At 43.7% G+C, this 20,672-nt stretch overlaps 1 protein-coding gene across 3 annotated transcripts in view; it reads right to left on the reverse strand.

Moving 5' to 3' along the window:
- The window catches only part of EMP2 (epithelial membrane protein 2), a 39,842-nt gene that overhangs the window by 1,306 nt on the left and 17,864 nt on the right, over positions 1 to 20,672 (reverse strand). The window contains exons 1-4 of one of the 3 annotated variants that reach the window (XM_019540097.1): positions 17,789 to 17,859; positions 13,684 to 13,795; positions 4,268 to 4,358; positions 281 to 427 (exon numbers count right to left, since the gene is read on the reverse strand). In XM_019540097.1, the coding sequence (XP_019395642.1) occupies positions 281 to 427; positions 4,268 to 4,358; positions 13,684 to 13,761 (316 nt within the window). In that variant the 5' untranslated portion in view covers positions 13,762 to 13,795; positions 17,789 to 17,859. Of the gene's footprint in view, positions 1 to 280; positions 428 to 4,267; positions 4,359 to 13,683; positions 13,796 to 16,038; positions 16,185 to 17,788; positions 17,860 to 20,672 lie in introns of those variants that run through there. The other 2 variants (XM_019540096.1, XM_019540095.1) reach the window with 2 other exon arrangements.

Consider the following 20,672-nt stretch of genomic DNA (forward strand, 5'->3'; position numbering starts at 1 on the left):
CTGGAACCAACTTCCAAGGGAAGTGGTGCTGGCTCCTACCCTGGGGGTCTTTAAGAAGAGGCTTGATGCCTACCTGGGTGGACTCATTTGAGTCCAGTTTTTCTCCCGCCCAGGCAGGGGGTCGGACTTGAAGATCTACAAGGTCCCTTCCGACCCTACTTCTATGATTCTATGATCCAACTACTTTTTTCTGTCTGTACTTTGTGTGGAGCCATTGTTCCCTTGTGAACTTTTTTCCCCTGTATAAGCATGATAGAAGTGATGCGTCACAAATACTCACATGACAGCAGCTGGATAATAGAAGTTATCACAAATCTCTCTCCTTGCTTTAGGCGGAAGAGTTGAAGAATGAAAACCAGAAATGCAACACAACAGAAAATGGTAGACAGGATCATAGTAGCCTGAACAGCTTGTATTGATTGATATTCTGTCAAAACAGAAACATTTTATATCAAACAGTTTCCCCGCAGCAGCTCCCACTAACAGCCACTAGTAGTTATAGTCAGTTATCCATATGCTTAATTAAAGCTTGCTTTCATCTTTCTACGTCTTTCCTGTCTTGTTTAAGGATGTGTTTTGCCAAACACCTGCCTCCTTATTTGTCACATATGTTCTTCCCTGCTGAATATCCAGTGCTGCCTCCACCATAAAAGACTTTAACAGTTTGACAGTACTACAAAATAACTTTCAGTGGAACTTCCCCAGACAGATAATTTGAACTCTCCCAGTTCCAGGCCTCCCTTTTTCTTCAAAATACTCCTGATCTATTATGTAAAAGTAGTGAAAGAACAAACCAGTGTTCACATATGTATGTACAGTATTCAGGTTTGGTTACAACATGGACTCTAGAAGCGCTGCCAGAAGACACCAAAGGTCAAACATTTCAGGACCTATGGACTTAATTTTCTCTCACTGGCTCTTCTGAAAAAGGGAATTGTGGGTCAAGTGATCTCAGCTCTGTTAGACAGTACTAGGGAAATGGGTTACTGCAACAGAGATAAGCGTGCATACAGCAAGCACCCAGTGTTCTGCTCTCTGCCTGTATTTTAAGTTTTAAAGCCTTCTGATATTCAGAACTTTCCATAGGAGTGACTCTGTCCACAAGCATCCTCCAGTGTCAGCTCTGCTCCATCAGCAGTGTGAAACTGTAGGGCCGCATCCACGCAAGCATGGACTTTTGTTTCTCCAGGGTCAAGAAGCAGCAGTGCTACATGTCCCCGGGGACAAGTGCCATGCCCTCTGACAAGTGGCAGGTTACTTGGGGAGGCTGGGGCCAGCACCCTTACCTGGGGTCCTGAGGGCCTCCTGGGCATGGACAATTGGTGCTTCCCAAGTCTTGGGGGGTACCAGATCACTGATGTGGGGAGCGGGGGGAGAGGGTCCCCTAGAGGCTGATCGCCAAGCCAGCAGTGAAACCAGAAGTCCACTTCTGCTGGCACTTCCAGTTTCATGGCTGGTACACCCACATGCACCCCCTATGCATCGCCAATGCTCTGGGACTGCAGCAGTGGCAATCCCGCTGCTCAGAGCCTGGTCAGCAGCCAAAGCCTGGCTCCATTCAGCCAGGCTCTGGTTTGGGGTGGTCCACACTGCCCCCCATGTGTGCTGCTCAGCTTTTTTTAATATGGCTTGTAATGCAGAAGAGAGGATTTTACTATATTTTGATGTTAGGCTGTGGAACTTTTATCTAACATAGGTAAGTGAACATGCTTCCTTAACTCAGTACAAACCATGCCTTCATTTTAGCTTTTCCATTATAAATCAGTCCATGTCTTTCTCTTATGAACTGACAAGGAAAAGGATTGGTATTTCTTTTTCTTTTTAATTACATAAAGAAGATGGAGGCCTTACATTATCTGGAGAGGCACTGCTCTTCTAAACCCCACATCCAAGTTGCAATCAGTAGGGGTGATTATGAGACATGTAGGTATACCTGAACTAGCTTTAATCTAGCCAACTCAGACACCAATAGCAGGGAAGTCAGAGGTACATATTTTGGTACAGTCTGTATGGACACTTGTACACACTATGGGGGTTTAGTCCTCAGGGTTTTATTCTATGCCCCCTAAATTGAAACGGTGGGTATTTGATTGAACCCCACCATTTCAGTTTTTCCAACACATTGTGGCAAGGAGCTCGATTCTTTTTTTTTTCAGAGCTGGATCCTGCCTACAGCCAGGGGGAGAGCTGCCAGCAGGCTGAGAAGCCCCTGAGCTGTGGGGAACCCTGGTCCTTCCCTCCATGGACACAGTGCCCCCTGGACTACCCAGACAGGCTGCTAGCATGCTGGGTGCTGCCCCAGCTCAGAGGCAGCACCCAGTCCAATCCAGTGCTTCCCCAACCCAGAGCTTGGACAGCATCCAGCCTCTTAGTAGCCTGCCCAGGCAGCCCTGGGGGGGTACCACCACCACAGTGGGAAGGACCGGAGTCCCCTCCAGCTCAGAAGCCACTCAACCTGCCAGCAGCTCACCCCCTGGCCATGGGAGTGATAGGCAGGCTCCAAGAAAAAAAATAGGATTGGGCCCCTCACCTCTTCTGCCTTCAGCAGGCTTCTGCAGCCAGCAGGATGCATTAGTACACCTGGGAACAGTCTGGCTTGCCCGTGGGGCAGCACAGAAAGGTGGCAGGAGGGAAGCTGGATTTGCTGATGGCCCGAGAAGGCAGCAGGGATGGTGTACAACATGATGGGAGCCCAGGTAGGCTGCTAATTGACCAGGTGATGCCTCAGTTGGAGGTGCCCAATCCAACGCTTCCCTGAGTCGACCCAGGCTTCCATAACCCCATGAACTGTCCCCACCACCTTCTCCAGTCACCAGCAAACCCAGCTGCCCTCCTGCCACCTTCCCCCACTGCCCCAGGGGCAAGGCAGTCCATTCCTGGTTGGACCCCAGGCATCCTGCCAGCTACAGGAGCCTGTTGAAAGCAGAAAGTGAGGGGCCCAATCCTTTTTTCTGCAGAGCCTGCCCACCTTTCCCACAGCTGGGGGACAAGCTGACAGCTGTATCGTTGCAATTTGCAATGTTGCAAACTAAACTACATTGGGATATAGTCTAGCTTGCAATGATTCAAATTCCTTTAAAACCCCCAAAACTCTCACACATGTACACTGTGACGCCATTAAGCCACACAAAGTGACATTTTCGTCATGTGTTCATTGGTAATGGCGTCATGTGTACATGCGCCCTATAAGCCTACTTGGTACCCTGGATAACTTAAAAGTAGTTTGGATATATTTCTGAAATCACAGATTTCAGTTACACCAGAGATACCTAAACTGACGTAATGGTCAGATAACAAAATGGTCTTAAGCTATCTCCTTCATACTGCCCACCCATTTGAAATAGACTAAGATTGATATGGTGGTATAAAGAACATAACTGTAATTTATCAGTAACTAATTTATCAGTTCAGAGGACTAACATTCTTTATTTTCAGTTAAATGTTATTTATAGTCCAATGTGATACATTAATCCATGTTGTTCACTGTGTTCTCTTGGGCAAGATTTTGGGTTAATCTTTTTTAATGGGTTTTGTCAGAAGTACTCCTATTACTCATAGTTAATAATTTAAGCTACTTAGAGGGTTCTTTTCACATAAGTTTGTTTTTTCTTCTTTCGTCTTCCTTCTTCAGCCCTCATTTGTCCTGTCTAAATGGGGTTGCTATTGTGGATGCTGGAAATTGCTAGGTTTGTTCCTTGGATCCACATTATGATGATTTGGCAGAGGTTTTTACAGCCAGATGCCCTTCCTGACACTAACAGTCCTCCTTTTAACCAGGTTTGGGACCAGCATTGAATGGATAGAATTGCTCATTCACAGAGAAGTTCTTTTCACTTTAGTTTGAAAGCCAGAATTTAACTTTTGCATTTAGTGACCAACAGGTTCACCTTCTGCAATCACAGGAAATCACAATCTTTTCACTCAGGATAATTTAAATCTCACTAGTTTACTGTGGTTTTTTTAATGCCAGAAAATAAGTATATTTTAGACTTTTCAAGTGCCATCTGTAAGGTATTTAATAAATGCTACTTCCCATAATTTCTTCTGTAATGAAAATATAATATACCCATTGACAGAAAAAAACTAAGGCAGCAATTGTTTTTTTCGAAAGGAGTAAGATGAATAGTATAGTTCTTAAAAGATTAGAGCAGTTAGCATTTATACTATACATTGAACACATACATTATGACCTCTATCGCACTGCAATATTTTGCATAGGATACTTCCTCAAAGCAGCTTCTAGAACCTTAAGAATATTAATACTCACCTGCCAGGTTTTCATTAATAACTGTACAGTTAGTAATGTTGGTACAGATTTTCCAGACATCTGTAGAAAAGTCTTTTCCTACCCACCAGGCCTGCAAAATAAATAAAATATAATAGTAAAAAAAATATTAAAAACTCCAAACAGGTAATTTAGGCCAACTGTTAAATTGTTCTATAAAGAATAATACGTTGTTTCCAAAAGCTGCACCGATTCATCTAATAGCTATTCATGCATGTTTGAATTTGTGTGCTACCAATCACTGCTTCCAATATACAGTGAAGTTCATGTTAATAAGGTGGCAGCTCCATTTTAACCACTTAAGCTGCACTGAAATTTAACTATGCTTAGTCTCAGCCTGCAGCAGTGATTCTCAGCCAGGGTGCTAGTAACTTCTTCTCCCCTGCCTCCCTTACTACAATGCAGGTTCTTTCCTGTCAGCTGTTCCTCCTCCTTCCTGGCTCTTCAAGCAGGTTAGCGCTATAATAAATACATTCAATTTTGAAATAGGTTGCTGTTCAATTCAGAGAAGTTACGAAGGGATGCCTTGGGTCTAAAAAAGTTTGGAGAAGCAAAGGTTCTATCCAAAAGACCAGAATCTTGTTTGCACTTATGTAGGGACCAAGGAACTGAATGGCAAGTCTGACACCATCCACTAGGACAGGGGTTTTCAACCTTTTTTAACAAGTACCCCTTGTGATGGTGGCAGCTGGACACAGGGTGTAGATGGGGGTGCTCATACAGAGGGGAGGCTTGTACACAGCCACCACTGCCACCACCCATCACCCCACGCCACCACCTCCACGCTGCTTTCCCATGGCTGGTAGCATGTGCAACTCTGCAGGCTGCTGATGGACCTTGGGCCTGGCCAATCATACACCGCCCATTGGCAGCCCGCAGAGCCACTGGGAACACGATGCCTGTGTGGACCGCAAAGGGGTGCCACTGCCCTCACCCTCCCCCCCCAGCTCCTGGGGGACGGCGGCATGGGGTCATGGGTGGCAGCACAGGGTGGTGGGTGGCGGTGGTTGCGAGCCCCCCACCCCACATCAGTCTGCAAAGGGGTACCACTGCCCTCACCCCACACCTTGGTCTGTCCCTACCCATCCACATGTACCCCGTATCACCTTTCCAAGTACCCCCAGGTATCCTACTTTTCTGTTTTAATAGGTGCTTGCACCACTTCTGCGGGCAGCCTATTCCAGTCTCTGGAGACTTAGACAGTGAAGAAGTTCTTCCTTATGTCCAGTCTAAAATGGTCTTCCAGCAGTTTGACTGTTGGACCTTGTCTTCCCTTGGGGTGTCCTGGTGAACAGACATTCCCCCAGATCCTGATGCATACCCCTTATATACTTACAGGCTGCCACCAAGTCCCTCTGAACCTATGCTTTTCCAAGCTAAAGAGTCCCATGCCTGTCAGCCTCTCCTCATAAGGCCTGCTCTTTTGACCTCTGATCATGCATATGGCTTTCCTTTAATCTCTTTCAAGCTTCTCCACATCCTTTTTAAAGTGTGGAGCCCAGAATTAGATGCAATACTCCAACTGTAGCCTCACCAAGGCCAAATAAAGCAGGAGAATGACATCTTGGGTCTTATTTGAGATGTACTGGTAAATGCAAGCCAGGGTTTTATTTGCGTTCCCAGCTGCAGCATTGCATTGGTGGCTCATATTCATCTTGTGGTTAATCATGACCCCAAAGTCTCTTTCAGACATAGTACTGAGGGAAGCATTGCTGAGCCTATAGTATGATGTGGGTTTTTTCTCCTGAGGTGGAGCACCTTGTATTTCTCAGTGTTGAAGGTCATCAGGTTTATATCTGCCCAGCTTGTGAGCCTATTCAGGTTAGCCTGTATCCCCAGCCTATCCTCTAATATAACCATACTTCTCCATAGTTTGGTGTCATGTGTAACCTTAGCCAGTCTACTTCTGACACTTGAATCCAGATTGGTAATGAGTATATTAGAGTACTGGTCTGAGTACTGAACCCTGAGGGACACCACTGGTCATCATACGCCATGCTGACTCAGTTCCATCAATTATCATTTTCTGGGTCCAACCACAGAGCCAGTTCCCCAGCCATCAGACTGTAAGGTTGTCAAGGTCACAGTTCCCCAGTTTTGCCATGAGGACATACCGGGAGACCAAGTCAAAGACTTTTTGAAATCCAAGTAAATGACATCAACCTCTCCCCCCTGTCCAGGTGATGCATCACCTGGTCATAGAAGGTGATGAGGTTGGTCAGGCATGACCTACCCATAATGAAGCTGTTTTGACCTACCCGTAACAAAGCTGTCTCTAAAAATGGTGCCTTCTCTCAGCCTGTTGTTGATGGATTCTTTGACAATTGTTTCCAAGATCTTCTCAGGGGTTGAGGTCAAACTGATTGGCCTGTCCTGGATCTTTCTTTCTCCCTTTCTTCTGTCCTGGATCTTTCTTTCTTCCTTTCTTGAAGATAGACACCACATTGGCCCTCTTCCAGTCTTCAGGAACCTCTCCTGGGCACCATGCATTCTCAAATATCCACGCCAATGGTCAAGCTATGATGTCAGCCAACTCTTTTAGCACTCTTGGATGCATTCCATCAGAGTCCACTGACTTATGTCCAGCCTTTCAAGGTCTTCACCAAATGTAGACATATGGTCACCCATACCTTCATAGTCCAGTGTCCTGTCAGGCAGGGTGATCCCCCTGGGCTGGTGAAAAACCAATGCAAAGTAATCACTGAGATTAGCTTTTTCCTGGGTGTCAGTTGTCAGCTGTCCCATTTGATTCACTAGCGGGCCAATGTTGCCCTTATTTTTCTTTTGACTTCCTATATATCTGAAGGACTTTTTATTGTCCTTGATTCCCATAGCCATCTTAAGCTCAGTGTTGGCCTTGGCTTTTCTGGTCCACTCCCTACAGGTGTGGGGATGTGATGCATAATCCAGTGATGCATAATCCTCCTTAGAGGTATTTCCCATCTTCCAACCCTTATAGGCTTCTCTTTCAAGATTGAGGAGGTCCATAAGTTCCCTATTTAGCCAAAAGGGTTTTCCAGCCCTTTTACTACCTTTCCTGTGGGCTGGAATGGACTTCTCTTCTGCTTCTAGGATCATGTTCTTAAGGACCGACCACTCATCTTGGACTCCCTTTCCTGTGAGATCATGATCTTTCAGGGCCTTGACAACCAACCTTCTGAGTTTGTGAAAGTCATCTTTCTTGAAGTCAAGGATTTCTGCATTGCTGACTGATTTGCCAGCTTTGCGATGAATAAAGGAAGGTGATCGACTCGTTATCATTGAAGCTGCCCTTCAGTCCTCGGGTCACCCACTAGATCATCCCCTTTGGCCAGAACCAGATCCAGCATCACCTCGCCTCATGTTGGCCTGTGGACTTCTTGAGTCAGATAGAGCTCATCAATGCTGGCAAGAAAGCTATGCAACCAATCAGATTTGGCTGAATGGTCCTCCCATTAGATGTCAGGATGGTTGAAATCACCCATGACAACCACACACTGAGAGTGTGCAGCTTCTGTTAGTTCCCTAGAGAATTTGTGGTCAAGCTCTTCCTTTCTGGTTAGGAGGTCTGTAATAGTACAGTAATATCCCCTTCACCACGTTTTCCCCATATTCTAACCCACAGGATCTCAAGTTGTCCTTCTTGGGTGGCTATGTCAGCTAGTAGGGAAGTGTACTGGTCCTTGATAGAGAGCTACACCCTTCCCCCCAGCACGATCCCTCCTGTACGAAGTATAGTCATCTATACCGGTAGTCCAGTCATAGGGTGGAGTCCCACCAGGTCTCCGTTATCCCTATGAGATATTTGCTATTGCTTAGTAGGAGGGCCATTTCCTCCTGTTTGTTCCCCATGCTCCTGGCATTAGTGTACAGGCAGCTGAGCCTGCCATTGGAAGCCCTAGCCTTCTTTGTACATTTAGGAAAGTCCCATCCATGGCTTGGGGTAGGAGTAAGTTCGACTGAATTTCCTGACCTACTGGTTATGTCCTTGTCTCTTCCTGGACTTGTTCTGATGGTTGTCCACCAGTGCCCCGGGGATCTTAGTTTAATTCTCTGTCAAGCAGGTCAGCCAATTTGGTTGAAAAGATCTTCTTTCCTATTGGGGTGAGGTGGAGACCATCTTCTCTGCAGACCACTGCCTCTCTCCCTGAAGTGTGGACTGTGATTGAAGAAGCCAAAACCTTCACATTGGCACCAATATCTCAGTCTTCTGTTTGCCTCTTCAATACAACTCTTTCTCCTGTGCCCATGGCCCATAACTGGGAGGATTGAGGAAAAAGCCACCTGTGTCCCCACCCCTCTAAACCCAGCCCCCAGAGACCTGTGGTCACTCATGACCAGCCGAGAGTTTCTCTGAGCCTTTCAAGGTGCCCCCACAGATGAGCAGCATGGGGTAGTGGTTGGAGGGTCAGATAAGTTTCGGAATCCTCTCAGCTACATCCTGGATATGGGCCCCTGGAAGGCAGCAGACCTCACAGGCTAAGGAGTAGGGGCAGCAGATTGCATGCTCTGTCCCCCTCAAGAGGGAGTCTCCCACAACAACCACTCTGCACCTCTTCTTAGGTATGGTTACTGGTTGCCTTCCTTCCTCAAGTGCTGGAGCCGGCAACTATGCTGGTTCTGCTGATGTTGCTGTGAGGGGTTTGCATCTGTTGTGAAGTTCCAGAGGCGTGGTGACCCTGGTGCAGGGTGCCTTGGGGCCAGACACTACCTTTGTCCAAGCGACCCCCGGCTGGACTTCACAGGGGCTCCTCTTGTACGCCCTTGTCCTGCTAGCCTTCCTTGCTCTTCCCTCCTCATTCTTCAGGTGAAGAGCCTGGTGGTAGGCATCAATTTCCTCTTTGTCATCCCTGATGCCATGCAGCCTCTGTGCCACAGCCTGGAGCTCTGGGGCACTGCAGGGACTCTAATGTGGAGCATACCCCACAAAGCAGGGTGTCCTTGCTCCCAATCCCAGATGCCTGCATTCATGCTAGGCATTCCCCGCTCCATTTGAGTGGAGACTGGAGCCATGGGTTCCATCTGGATAGAGGCCTCAGAGAGGGAGGCTCCAGCTGTGGGGCAGAGGGGATCTTTGGGGTGTGGCACATCACCACCATCACACAAGTAGTAGTCTGGGCTACTGCTATGCTGACCCTTTTCTTCAGGCTCACCGCCTAGAGCCTCATGCCCCTCCTGCTCACCCTCTTGCATGAATTCCCACGCTAACTTGTGCACCTGGCCCAGAGTGCACCTCTTTGCATGCTGTATTCATGAGGCTCCAGTCACGTGGCTCCCTCTGGGGGGGCTGGGCCAAATAGAAGCTGGGGTGGCATGATCCTCCTTGGCTCCAGTCAGCTGCCTCATGCAGCTGTCTAACACCCACCCACCACAGGCCCCACTTACCTCCCAGCTGCGCTGGGGGCCAAAGTTGGGCTCTGCTGTGCCTGCTGGGGGTCACTGGGTGTCCTGGGCTTGTGGGGGTGCAACAGGCTTCCACCCATGTATCTCATGTTGGAGCCAAACCCCAAAGTGCGGTTTCTGCCATTGGCTGGCCCTTTTAAATACATATGTGTGTGTATGTGTGCTCACATATATATATGTATGTATGTATGTATGTATCAGTTGAACACAATGTTTTATTGATATATTTACAATTTTAAAGCAATTTGGAAGCCTGCCAGTGCTTCAATAATTATAATAAAATAAATTTTAAATACTTATATGTGTTGGTGTTTGATTTTAGTTTTTTTTAACATGGAAACTCAAAATCTCCCCTGCCCCCTTCACTCATCAGGATGCAGGTCCAGCTTCAGCTGCCCCCTCTGCTTCTTTGTGGTGCTAAGCAACCCTGATGTGCTGGTGCCCCTCACTCCCAAGCTATAGCCCCAGCAGCCCTCATGGTGCTCTTCACTCCTGACCCATATCCCCCCTGTTCCAACTGAGGCCCCTCACTCCTGACCTGCATCCCCCACCCCCGCTGGTGCCCCTCACTCCCTACCTACTCCCTACCCACAGCCTGTGTCCTGCTGGTGCCACTCACTCCTGACCTGCAGCCCCCTGTACCCATCCCAGCTCTGCCAGAGGTGGTCCCACCTGCCACAGCTATGGGACCTGGTGGCTGCATCTTGCCTACTCCCTGCTCCATGGGTGCCAGCCACAGATGGCCAGCAGCACCCAATACCTGGCTGCTATGCCAGAGTGCAAGAAGTGTGGAGCTTGGCCCCGCCCCCCCACCCTTGGACAGCAGAGCTGAGTGAAGCCCATGGAGGAGGTGGAGGGAGGATGAGGGCTGCCAGTGTTGGAGGGTAGAGCACAGCAGGGAGACTCAGTGCTGCTACCACCACTGCTACTGGGAGCCCCACACCAGCTGAGCTGCCATAGTGAGGCACCCCCTGCCCACCCAGCAGCAGCAGGAGGGGAAGCACTATGGAGTTGTGTCCCCCCCGATGTTTCTGGGTGGGCAGGGGGCACCTCACCTTGGCAGCATGTCTGGCACAGGGATCCTGAGAGCAGCAGCACTCCACCTTCCTGTGCCAGTGCTTCCTGCTTGGCTGTGGAGGTGTCTCCTGCCTGATGCCAATCCAGCCAGGCTGCAGTCCTGGGCCCTGCTGTCCATGCAGAAATGGGGAGGGGGCACATGGCCCCCCCCAAACACATCACCAATGGGTGTGCCCAGACCATGTTTAGATGGTCACCAAGCCCATACCCTCCAATCCTGCCCCCTCTCCCATCGTGTCCCATAGACTTACCTTTATCCAGCTGCTGGGGCTGCTCCCATCACCCTGCCTGACTGTATTGCCAACCACATATATGTGCATGTGCACACACATGTGGTACCCCCAGCCTCTGATTGCCCTCCCCCATACCTCCCAACCTCTTGAAGGCTGGAACTCTGCCAGCCTGCAAGGGGAAACCTGCGATTTTCTGCTTCAAAGGGGAAAATCCATGTTTTTGTCCTTTAAAAGGGAAAATTAATGTTTTTCTGAAAGAAACGGAAAACTTGGGTCCCTGGTGATCATTCTTTGTTAAAGGTACTTTGAAGTTTCTGCTTTATACTTTTGGATTATTTTAACCTGGCTATGTGTAACCGAGTGTCACAGGTTCTTGCCAGAAGGTTCAGCCCTTAAGGCACAGTCTCCTGTAATCTCAATATACATCAACACATGAGTGAAGTGACAGGTCTACGAAATGGGAGACATGAACTTGAATCTTAATTTAGTGGCAGAAGCAAATGCCTATTTTACATAATATATCTATAAACTATAATCATGGTGTACACACACAGTGGGATATTGGACTGGAAGGAACTAGTGACTCATTAAGGTCCCACTGGGATGTTGCTTTTTGTTAGTTTACCATTTAACATAAAATAGCTTTGCAGTGACTGAACAGATTTTTTTTGTAACACTGTAAGTGCTGCAAGCTCTGTGGCCAAGTGGTATTTCCTCAGGAAATCCAACCCAGTTGCAGTAGTTACCGAGCCCTTTGTTCTGACTAGCCTTAGAACACATATAGCAGTTAAATATTACCTGTACTGCTACTGGGATATACATTTAAGTAACCTGTGAGATACTAGACTTGAAAGATATACTTGTTTGATAAGCACTCTGGAATTAGTTATATTTGCAGAATTCACCACGTATAATGTTTTAATGCTCTAAAAACTATGATTTTTAAACTCAAGGAATATGGATATAATTCAGTAAAAGAATCAGATTATTTGTGATGATCTTTTCTTAGTCACTCATATAGGACATTGTATCCTAGCATCTGTGTTCAAAATGCCAATTTTCAAAACCAGCATGTTAAATTACTTTCTCCTTTTAATAGTTACCATACGGAAGATCACAAACCAGTCAAACCCATGATAAAATACTAAATCGGGTGCTTATAAAATTACAGGTTTATATTCTTTATTTTAACATCTTCACCTGAATAATGCAGGGCACATACTTTTGCACAGCTAGGTTACTTGATTTGTTGGGATCCTAATTTATGTAATTTGCATTGGAGGAAACTTATTTCTTAGTCAATAGCTCCCTAAAGTATTTATAAGGGAGACAATTGACAGAATTTAAAAAACTGAAATTTCTTAATTTACAAACTTGAAGTTTCTGATAATCTTCACTAGGGGTGTATCCTCACATGCAGGGGCCTGCACTTGCAGCAGCAAAAATAGTGGCACACATTTATGCCTCTACTTTTTGTTGCAGTGCATGCCACTGCACATGCGCTTTAGTGTTGGGCAAACTACCCCACTTAGGGGAAACTGTTCTTTCCCTGCTCCTCCTAGTTCCCAGAAAAGTCAGGGGACAACTAAAGGAATGGAGACATTATAGCCAGCAGCCAGAGTGTCTCCTAGGAGGACCAAGCCCCCATGTCTACTGACACAAATTTCTCTTGTGTACACCACACCACATTGTTCCACACCATTTTCTTTTGCTACCAGGATTTCCTGGTAGTAAAATTTGCAGTGCAGGGCACATTTTAACATTCCAGGTATGTGGTTTATGGTGCCACAAAGAGTTTTGCAGTGCCACAAACTGCACATGCCTGCACGTCTGGATGTGGCTTAGGAGGTGATCGCCCACTTAAAGTGTAAATATTTCTTGTGTTACTATAAATGTGAATAATCAATTGCATGACTGAAATAAAAGATCTGAATATCTAACACTTTGCTAAATAAAAAGCTGTGGGTACTTCAGAATGGGAAGGTTCTTCAAAAAGGGAAAGATTAGATAAAGGAAGAAGCACAGAAAAATTCTTTTAAATGACAGCTGAAGGAAAGATGGTTAGGCAGCATAGCACGTCATAGGCTAACTTGGTAATAAGAAAACTAACTTCCAAGCAACAGCAAAGAATGAGCATGACGTTTAAGGATGTTTTACATCTTATGAGTGAGTGCAAGCAGCCTACAATTTCCCCCTAAATTAAATGAAGTGCACCTAAACCCCAATACTGTCGATTGCTTCTAAGAGTTTAAACACAAACCCTAAGACAGAAGTATATGAATTAAAGGCAATGAAGAAGAAGCACTGGGAAGAAACTAACGGTCAATGTTTTTATCTACACTTAGGAAGAGGTGGTCTACACAGGCTTTTGAAAAGACATCTATGATTAAAGAGCATTACTTGTGGGGAGAAGGATATTGTTTAGGCTGAACTGGCTATTGTTTGGGTTGGTTTGGCTGTTTCTAATCTGACTATAGTTTCTGAGTTCAACAAAGACCCTTCAACACAGTAAAAATGTTTTTCTTCATACATTATATAATCAAAATATAAATGCTGTGTTACGACTGAACCTAGATCTTAAGTTTGGAAGATCCATCAAGTTCTGTATTGTAGAAAATACAATGAAGTAGAAACTCAGCTGATAAACACAACAAGGACAAACCAGTGGTTCTAAACTGGAATTTCTAGGCAAGTAATGAAACTTACATTATCAATGGTCGAGATGAACAGTAGCGCTGCTGAGGTTATGTGAAACACAATAATGAAAGCCAGAAGAATCAACATCTTTGTTCCGTGAAGGTTTTAGTCTGAGATGAAGCTGTTTAAAAACAAAACTATACATCATTATTTTGTGCAATGATGAGTTAAGTAGCTGATGCATTGTAAAATATGGATATAGTATCACAACTGCCTCTATGAGATGAGAAGATTTTAAGTTTAAAATATTTCTGAGTAAGGAAATACTGTGTTTGATGTTTTGTTTTAATTATATATATTTTGAGCTTGACACTCAGAGACTCTTCTAAAAAAAATAAAAGACCTTATTTGTAGCTTAATTTAGTCTTTTTTTTAGAATAGGATATTTCCATTGTCTCTCTCTCTATATATTTATATATATATAAAAATAAGAGACTGGTAAGTGTGTTCCTCTTGACCACTGCTGTTCAATGAATTTCATCTTGAAGTCTTGTATTTTGTAATAAACTAATCAGACATGCATTGTGTCTTTTTGTTGGGCAACAGACTATAGTACAGACTTTCCTAGAGAAGGACAAGTTTCTCTCTACTGATTAAATTAGCTGAATACATCTTGCCTTTTCAAGAAGTTTTTACTCCCTGCAAATCAGTGTTATAACAGCTGAGAGTGAAATCCTGACTCCATGACAAGTCATAGCGGGATTCCCCCTAGTTTCAGTAGGGTAAGAATAGTCCAAAGTCTTCAAGAACAAAATCATCATGGACTCACAAGAACAGACTTGCCAATAGAACTGGGATGAGATTAACCAAGATTCATATATCTGAGAAGTACTTTAAGGATCATGGTATACCCAATGTCTTAAATCTTCTTTGATGAAATATCTACAAGCAGAGATGGACCAATACATTGGTCCTTATCGTATTGGCACTATTTACATTATTGGCAATTGGCTTCTTTGGGCTGATGTGGCTGATAATGTCACTGATAAATGCCATGTGCATGAGCACAGCTGCAGCATACATGCAGCCAGGAGTGCAACCTGGCAGCATGGAGAGTAGTGTCCAGCTGGTAAGTGGGGGAGAAGGGGCATAGAAGAGGAAAGGGGTGGGAGGGGCGGATCGAGGCCCCTATGGTGAGGGAAGGTGTGGGGCTGGGGCAGGGACAGGGGAGGGTGCAGGATGAAGCTGCAGGCAGCTCATCTGGGAGGCATGGGGGGGTGGATCCCCCCAGGGGAGGCATAGGGGGCAGGGGGCGAGGGCAGACTGTCCACTTTGGGCTTGGGGCTAGGAGCTGTGCTGGGCTCTTCCAGGCAGGGGTCTGAGCCTGGACTATGCTCAGGGTGGGCAGAGGCAGGCCAAATTTTTCCCGATTTTGGATTTAAACTTCATTTCTGAACAACAAGAAAGATTTCTACACCTCCCTGCCTGTTTGCCATCTGGGAAGGAATCCTGCCTTATCTGCATGTCAAAGAGCAACTCACAAAGATACTTTCATGGACCCGGAGGAACAGACTTCCACCTTCAGCTTCCTCTGTGCAAAAATGAAGTTTATTTTCTACCTCTGGTGACTTTTTACCATCTTTAACTCTCCCTGAGCCTGGCAAAGGGCACACGTGCCTGAAAGCTTGCAGAAAAAGATTTTTTTTTTATTTTGCGCTTTCTTAGTTGGTCTAATAAAAGGTATCATCTCTAAACCAAGAGTTCTAGAGTTTTGCTTTTCTTTTTGTCTCAGACCAACATGGTTACCAAATACATCCCTGAAACATAAAGCTACGTGTGCACTGTTATATTACATTCAAACTGTTACACTAATTTACATTTCTTTATTACCTTTACTTCATTAGATTTTTTAAAGTAGGAATGACCAAATTCATATAAAAAGGACTAATGCTCATTCTGTTACAAGTCCTTTTTTCAAACAGCCACGTAGCTGTTATCTCAAATCTTTTCAACCCTGTCAGTACTGTTGGACTCCTGAACTACATGCACAGTAAGCATTGTGGGCAGTTTAACCAAATAAAAGGACTACATTGACAGCAATTTTAAAGACAGCAGTGGATCTATTGGTATTCCCTCCAGTCCAAAATGCAACTACTCTGCAAAAGTTTAACAAAAGCTAACAGATAGTATATAAACATACTGAATAGAAACTAGAAGTTCCAGACTAATCACTTGTCTACTGCGAAGTATAACATTTCAGTGCAACAGAGCAGCCTAACAAGAATAATGTAACATTAAAGCAAGTTTTGGAAAAGGATGACTAATCATTCTTTTTCATAGCCAGTTGGAATGAGCCTACTAGAATACTGCAAGGTAAACTCTGAGTCCTGAATTAAAAGAAACTATTCTACTATTTATACCTACCCAATTACTCACTGCTAAACTTTCTTGGCCACATTTAGTCATGGTAATTGGGCCCCCTACAAATCTATACTGCTATATGACTCAAGACTCTCAAAGTCAACAATCACGTTTTATTCATGTAAATGTTATCCAGTGATGTATAAGGATTTTTCCTTGAATGAATGAAAAGAAAAAAATACTGTGGTTTGTATAATGATAGACTAAGGCTACCCATGCCACTTAAAGAATTTTCACTGTAAATATACCTCTTTTCACACAGCATGAGGATACTCTCTCACCTCGCTTTTTTCTGTGCGTTTAATTTGTGGAACAAAATGCAACCAATTAAACAACTTCAGGTACCATGTTGCATAAGGACAGAAGCAAATTGCATTGCAGGGAACTATTTTAAAGGATAATGGCACATCTTTGTCTTCTACTACATGAAGGTCCACAAACTAACAAGTTTTAATCTAATTAAAACCAAACTTGTGAAATTGAGATTTACCAGCACCCAAAAACCTGTTCATCCTTTAACCAAGTTAATATTTTGGATTTACAGCTTTCTGCCCCAAATTCAAGCAATTAAAAATGAAAAACATCCTGCTTGTTTGCTGAATGGGCAATGAGGAAGATGTTGCAATTTCCAGGTACAGCTATACTGTTGCTAAAGGTTTGCCAGTGAATAGAAACCAAATAGTCATTATTCACTCTCAGCTAACTGGTCAGTATAAACTGAGAGAGGAGATACAGGCCAAAGTACACAAATCAAAAGGTCTCTTGAAAACACATATCTTTATACATTATTCTTGGAACTCCAATCACATGCTAACATATGGATACACACAGCTAGATATTACCTCCTTTCTCTTTCATACAAGTGCATTACCAGTCCAAACAATTTTTCCACATTTTTTTTCACTTTCTTGTCATTTTCCAAGTCACTCAAACTACACCTTGATTGAAGATGTACTGGTTAGAGGGTATTTACAGTTAGTTCCTAACCACTTAAGGCTGACACCGCCCTGTCCTCCCAGGAAGTTCACCACATCCTTATTACATTCAAGGATGGATCTAGTCATCAAACAATACTCAGTTTGGGGGCTTTCCTATCATCATAAAACAGCCAACACCCATTCATGACAAAAGTCAAAGGCTGCAATTGAGAGACTTTTTTGGTTTGTTTGGGTTTTTTTGGGGGTGGGGATTAATACAGGATGCTTGATAACTTTAATACAACTAATTTTCTGTAGCCTGGACTTCCCAATTCTTCATTTCTAGTGTAGTTAGTTTAGGAGGTATTGGTGACAGCAATCTGTATACAGTAATGTGGGGATTAAACTTCCTTCAAAATGTACAAGACTTGAGGCCAGAGAGTTTCAACAAGAAAGAAGAAAACATCCCTCAACTTCCGCTCCTGACATGAAGGCAACAGCCATGACTACACTTGCATTATTGTGACGCAAGGATATAACTGATGCTCAGAAGCAAGCACCAGAAGGGAGTGCATGGGAGAAACATCTCGCCATGCTCTGAGAAACTGTCACGGCAGGAGAAAGAATAAACCTGCTACCCCATTACACCTAAACAGGGCAAGCGTGGGGTTCAGGAAGAGCATAAAGAGACCTCTATAGCTCAAACGTTAATTGTTAATTCTGCTCCCCAAGAAGGGTAGCAGCCCCCTTGACTCTCCTCAAAGCAACAGGAATGGTCAGGGAGAACGCTGCAGTTAAACAGTGTACAACCCAGGTGCCAGAAGACAGGTAACTACCTTCTCCTGTGCCAGTCAGCAACGGCGGCATAGAATCTCCTGAAGTAGGAGATAGCTGCTTCTTCCCTCCGTTCATGAAGCTGAAAAGAGCCCCAGCTCCCTCCCCTCCCAGTCTGGTAGGCCTAGTTTAACCTAGACAGTGCAGCATTTTAAACACTCACTCATTCTAGGGATGTGGAGTCCTGTGACCATTAATAGCAAGAAGCCTCTTAAAATGAAATATTCTCCCTTTCAAGTTCCTATGCTGGATCCTGGCTACCTCTTGTAGCTCAGGCAGCTCCAGTTCCTCTCTGAGCTGAGGAAAATAAAAGAATGAAAACTTCACAGAGAACAGTTCTGGGGCACTGAAGAACAAAGAGAACAGTGATGGTCAGAAAGGGCTACTTGTCATTGAAGAAAGCTGCTTTTAACAGGATTTCGAGATTAGACTTAGGGCCACATGCTTTCAGAGTTTGTGCATTTTAAGTTAACTTTTCCTGCACTACACTCAGACCCTACTCCAGAGTCACAGTAAAGTCCAACTTGACTCTTATATAAACCTGATGATCTTCTTACCTGAATGATGTTTTCTGGTCAATTTTGTACAGATTAGTCTACCCAATGGTGTTTACACATTGTGGTAGCTGATGTTGGCTCTCTTCTTGCTCTCTCAAAATAGACAAGGGCAAGAACAGACAGCTAGCTAAACACATGGAGTAGGTTCTATTTTATAGAGCCACCAAAACTAAGATTAGATTAAAAACTTTGCTCTCCTGTTTAATTTGTATTTGTGATAGAGAAGAAACAGTTGTTGATTTAAAAAATTTAGTGGCTATTAATAATTGATTTTAATAAATCCCAGAATTTTTTCTGGTGCAACGTGCACATTAATGTGCACACACACAGATATTAATCAATAAATGTCCAGAAATGTTCGAACTTTTAAAACTAAAATGTCAGTATGAGTGCTGCACTGTGATATCTACCCTCTCTGTCAGCATTCATTTCTGATGATATCAAAAGATTAGTAAAGATCTGTGACTCCTGAATGAAGTGGCTGTTCCCATCTCATTTGGTGTTTTAGGTTCTTGGGTGAACAGAAGGTTTACTCCACTGATCAAAAGACCTCATGGAGCAGAGCTGCAGTAAAACAGTCTATCACTTGAAAGAGTACTTGTTCTGCTTTCAGATCAGAGCATCTCATTGTTTAAAACCAGCATGTACTAGTTTTAGACTAAGAATAACTGAAATAAGCCAGTTTTAGGCCATATTCATAAACCCACTTATATGTAGATATTTGCGTGATTAGGACCTTACTTTGAACTTATATCACGTATTAATATGATGCTAGTATTATTGGTAGTCCCCACCATATTTAACAAAACTTCAAAGAAAAGAATACCAAGTGAAGTTTGACTTGCTGCCATCATATCTGCTGCTAAAAAGAAGTCAAATATGATTATACTGCAGAATGGCAGGAGTGATGATATGCTTGAAAAGTTGTATTTTTATTTTCTGTTTATTTAATTTCTATGAAAGAATCAGGAAAGCCTGAAAGAACTGGAAGTCACGTTTTAAAACATACAGCTTCACAAAACTATATATTTGCCTCTTTGCTCTTAAAGTCTGTATGGTAAAACCCAATGCCAAGCAAGTGCCTAACTTTTCTGTAAACCTGTTCCTTAACTTGAAGGGTTCTGTCCTGCAATAGAAATGGCATGTTGAATTATGGAGCTAAACCCCAGAATTTAATATCAGTCTACATGTGCTGTAATAGTGTTGCAGACTGTATAACTCAATACCATGTCTGAGCAATGTTCATAGTATAATCTCATAGTTTATTAGTATAATTTCAAGTTAATCATGAAAGAATAAGTTACTAAACTCCTACTGAATACACCCAGATTTGTCTAGGCTATAAGCTTTCCTAGACATGAGCATTTCCTATCAAATATTCATCTCCTGAACTTGCTAGATACTTAAATAAGCTTATTTATATTACAGTAATAGCAAATATTTTCTGTTTAAGATTAGAGATATTCCTTCTTTATTCCATGTATATACATAAATACCACCTTAGTTTTCTACTTTGGGGAAGAATGTTACATGTAGTGTTCACTTGCCTTTGATATTTTCAGTGCTACCTCCTATTTAGTAGCATAACTAAGGGAAGGTGACTGGAGGAGTTGGAGCAGGGGGCCAAAAAAAAAAAGCCACTCCATTGCTGCCACTGCTTTGTGGGCTGCTCCCGCTCAGGGGGCAGACCTGCTTTGTTCTCCTGTTGATAAGCACCTTTTCACCTGGTGCTTATTAACTGAAAGTGCTGTGCTTTATATCATCTCCCCCATCATGGTTAAATTCACAGAGAGGGTAAGTGACTTGCAGCAAATCTGCATGCCAAATTGCCACTGATAGACTATGAAGTAATATGCTAAAAGTATTAATGCTAGTCCTTACTCTTACTACGAAAATAAAACAGCATCAGCTTGCTAATTCATTTTGCATTTTTGAACCATATGACAATATAAAAACTGTAAATTTGAATTCTGTGTGAATTCAAAAAGACCTAGTAGAAGGGAATCTATACCGGTCACTGCCTTGCAATCTAAATATGACTTTAGAAACTAGTATTTCCATTTATTTTCCTAAGAAATGTATCCCTTTTGGGCAGTTTCCTGATAATTCTCCCTAAATTTCTCCTCTTAATTTTATCCTATTACTTCTATTTGTAACTTTTCTTACTCCATGATGTGTATCAATTTTCTGTTCTTCAGTACCAATTTTTCTTCCTTTGCACCACACATTTTTTATTTTTTTTACTAAACATTGGATATACCTACCTTGTTCCCCTTAATCCACATAAGCTGCAATTCTAGAAACTGATTCAATTTTTCATTGTCTGTCT

This window comes from Crocodylus porosus, unplaced genomic scaffold (genome assembly GCF_001723895.1).
Source record: "Crocodylus porosus isolate Cpor-Errol unplaced genomic scaffold, CroPor_comp1, whole genome shotgun sequence".
Classification (NCBI taxonomy): Eukaryota; Metazoa; Chordata; order Crocodylia; family Crocodylidae; genus Crocodylus; species Crocodylus porosus.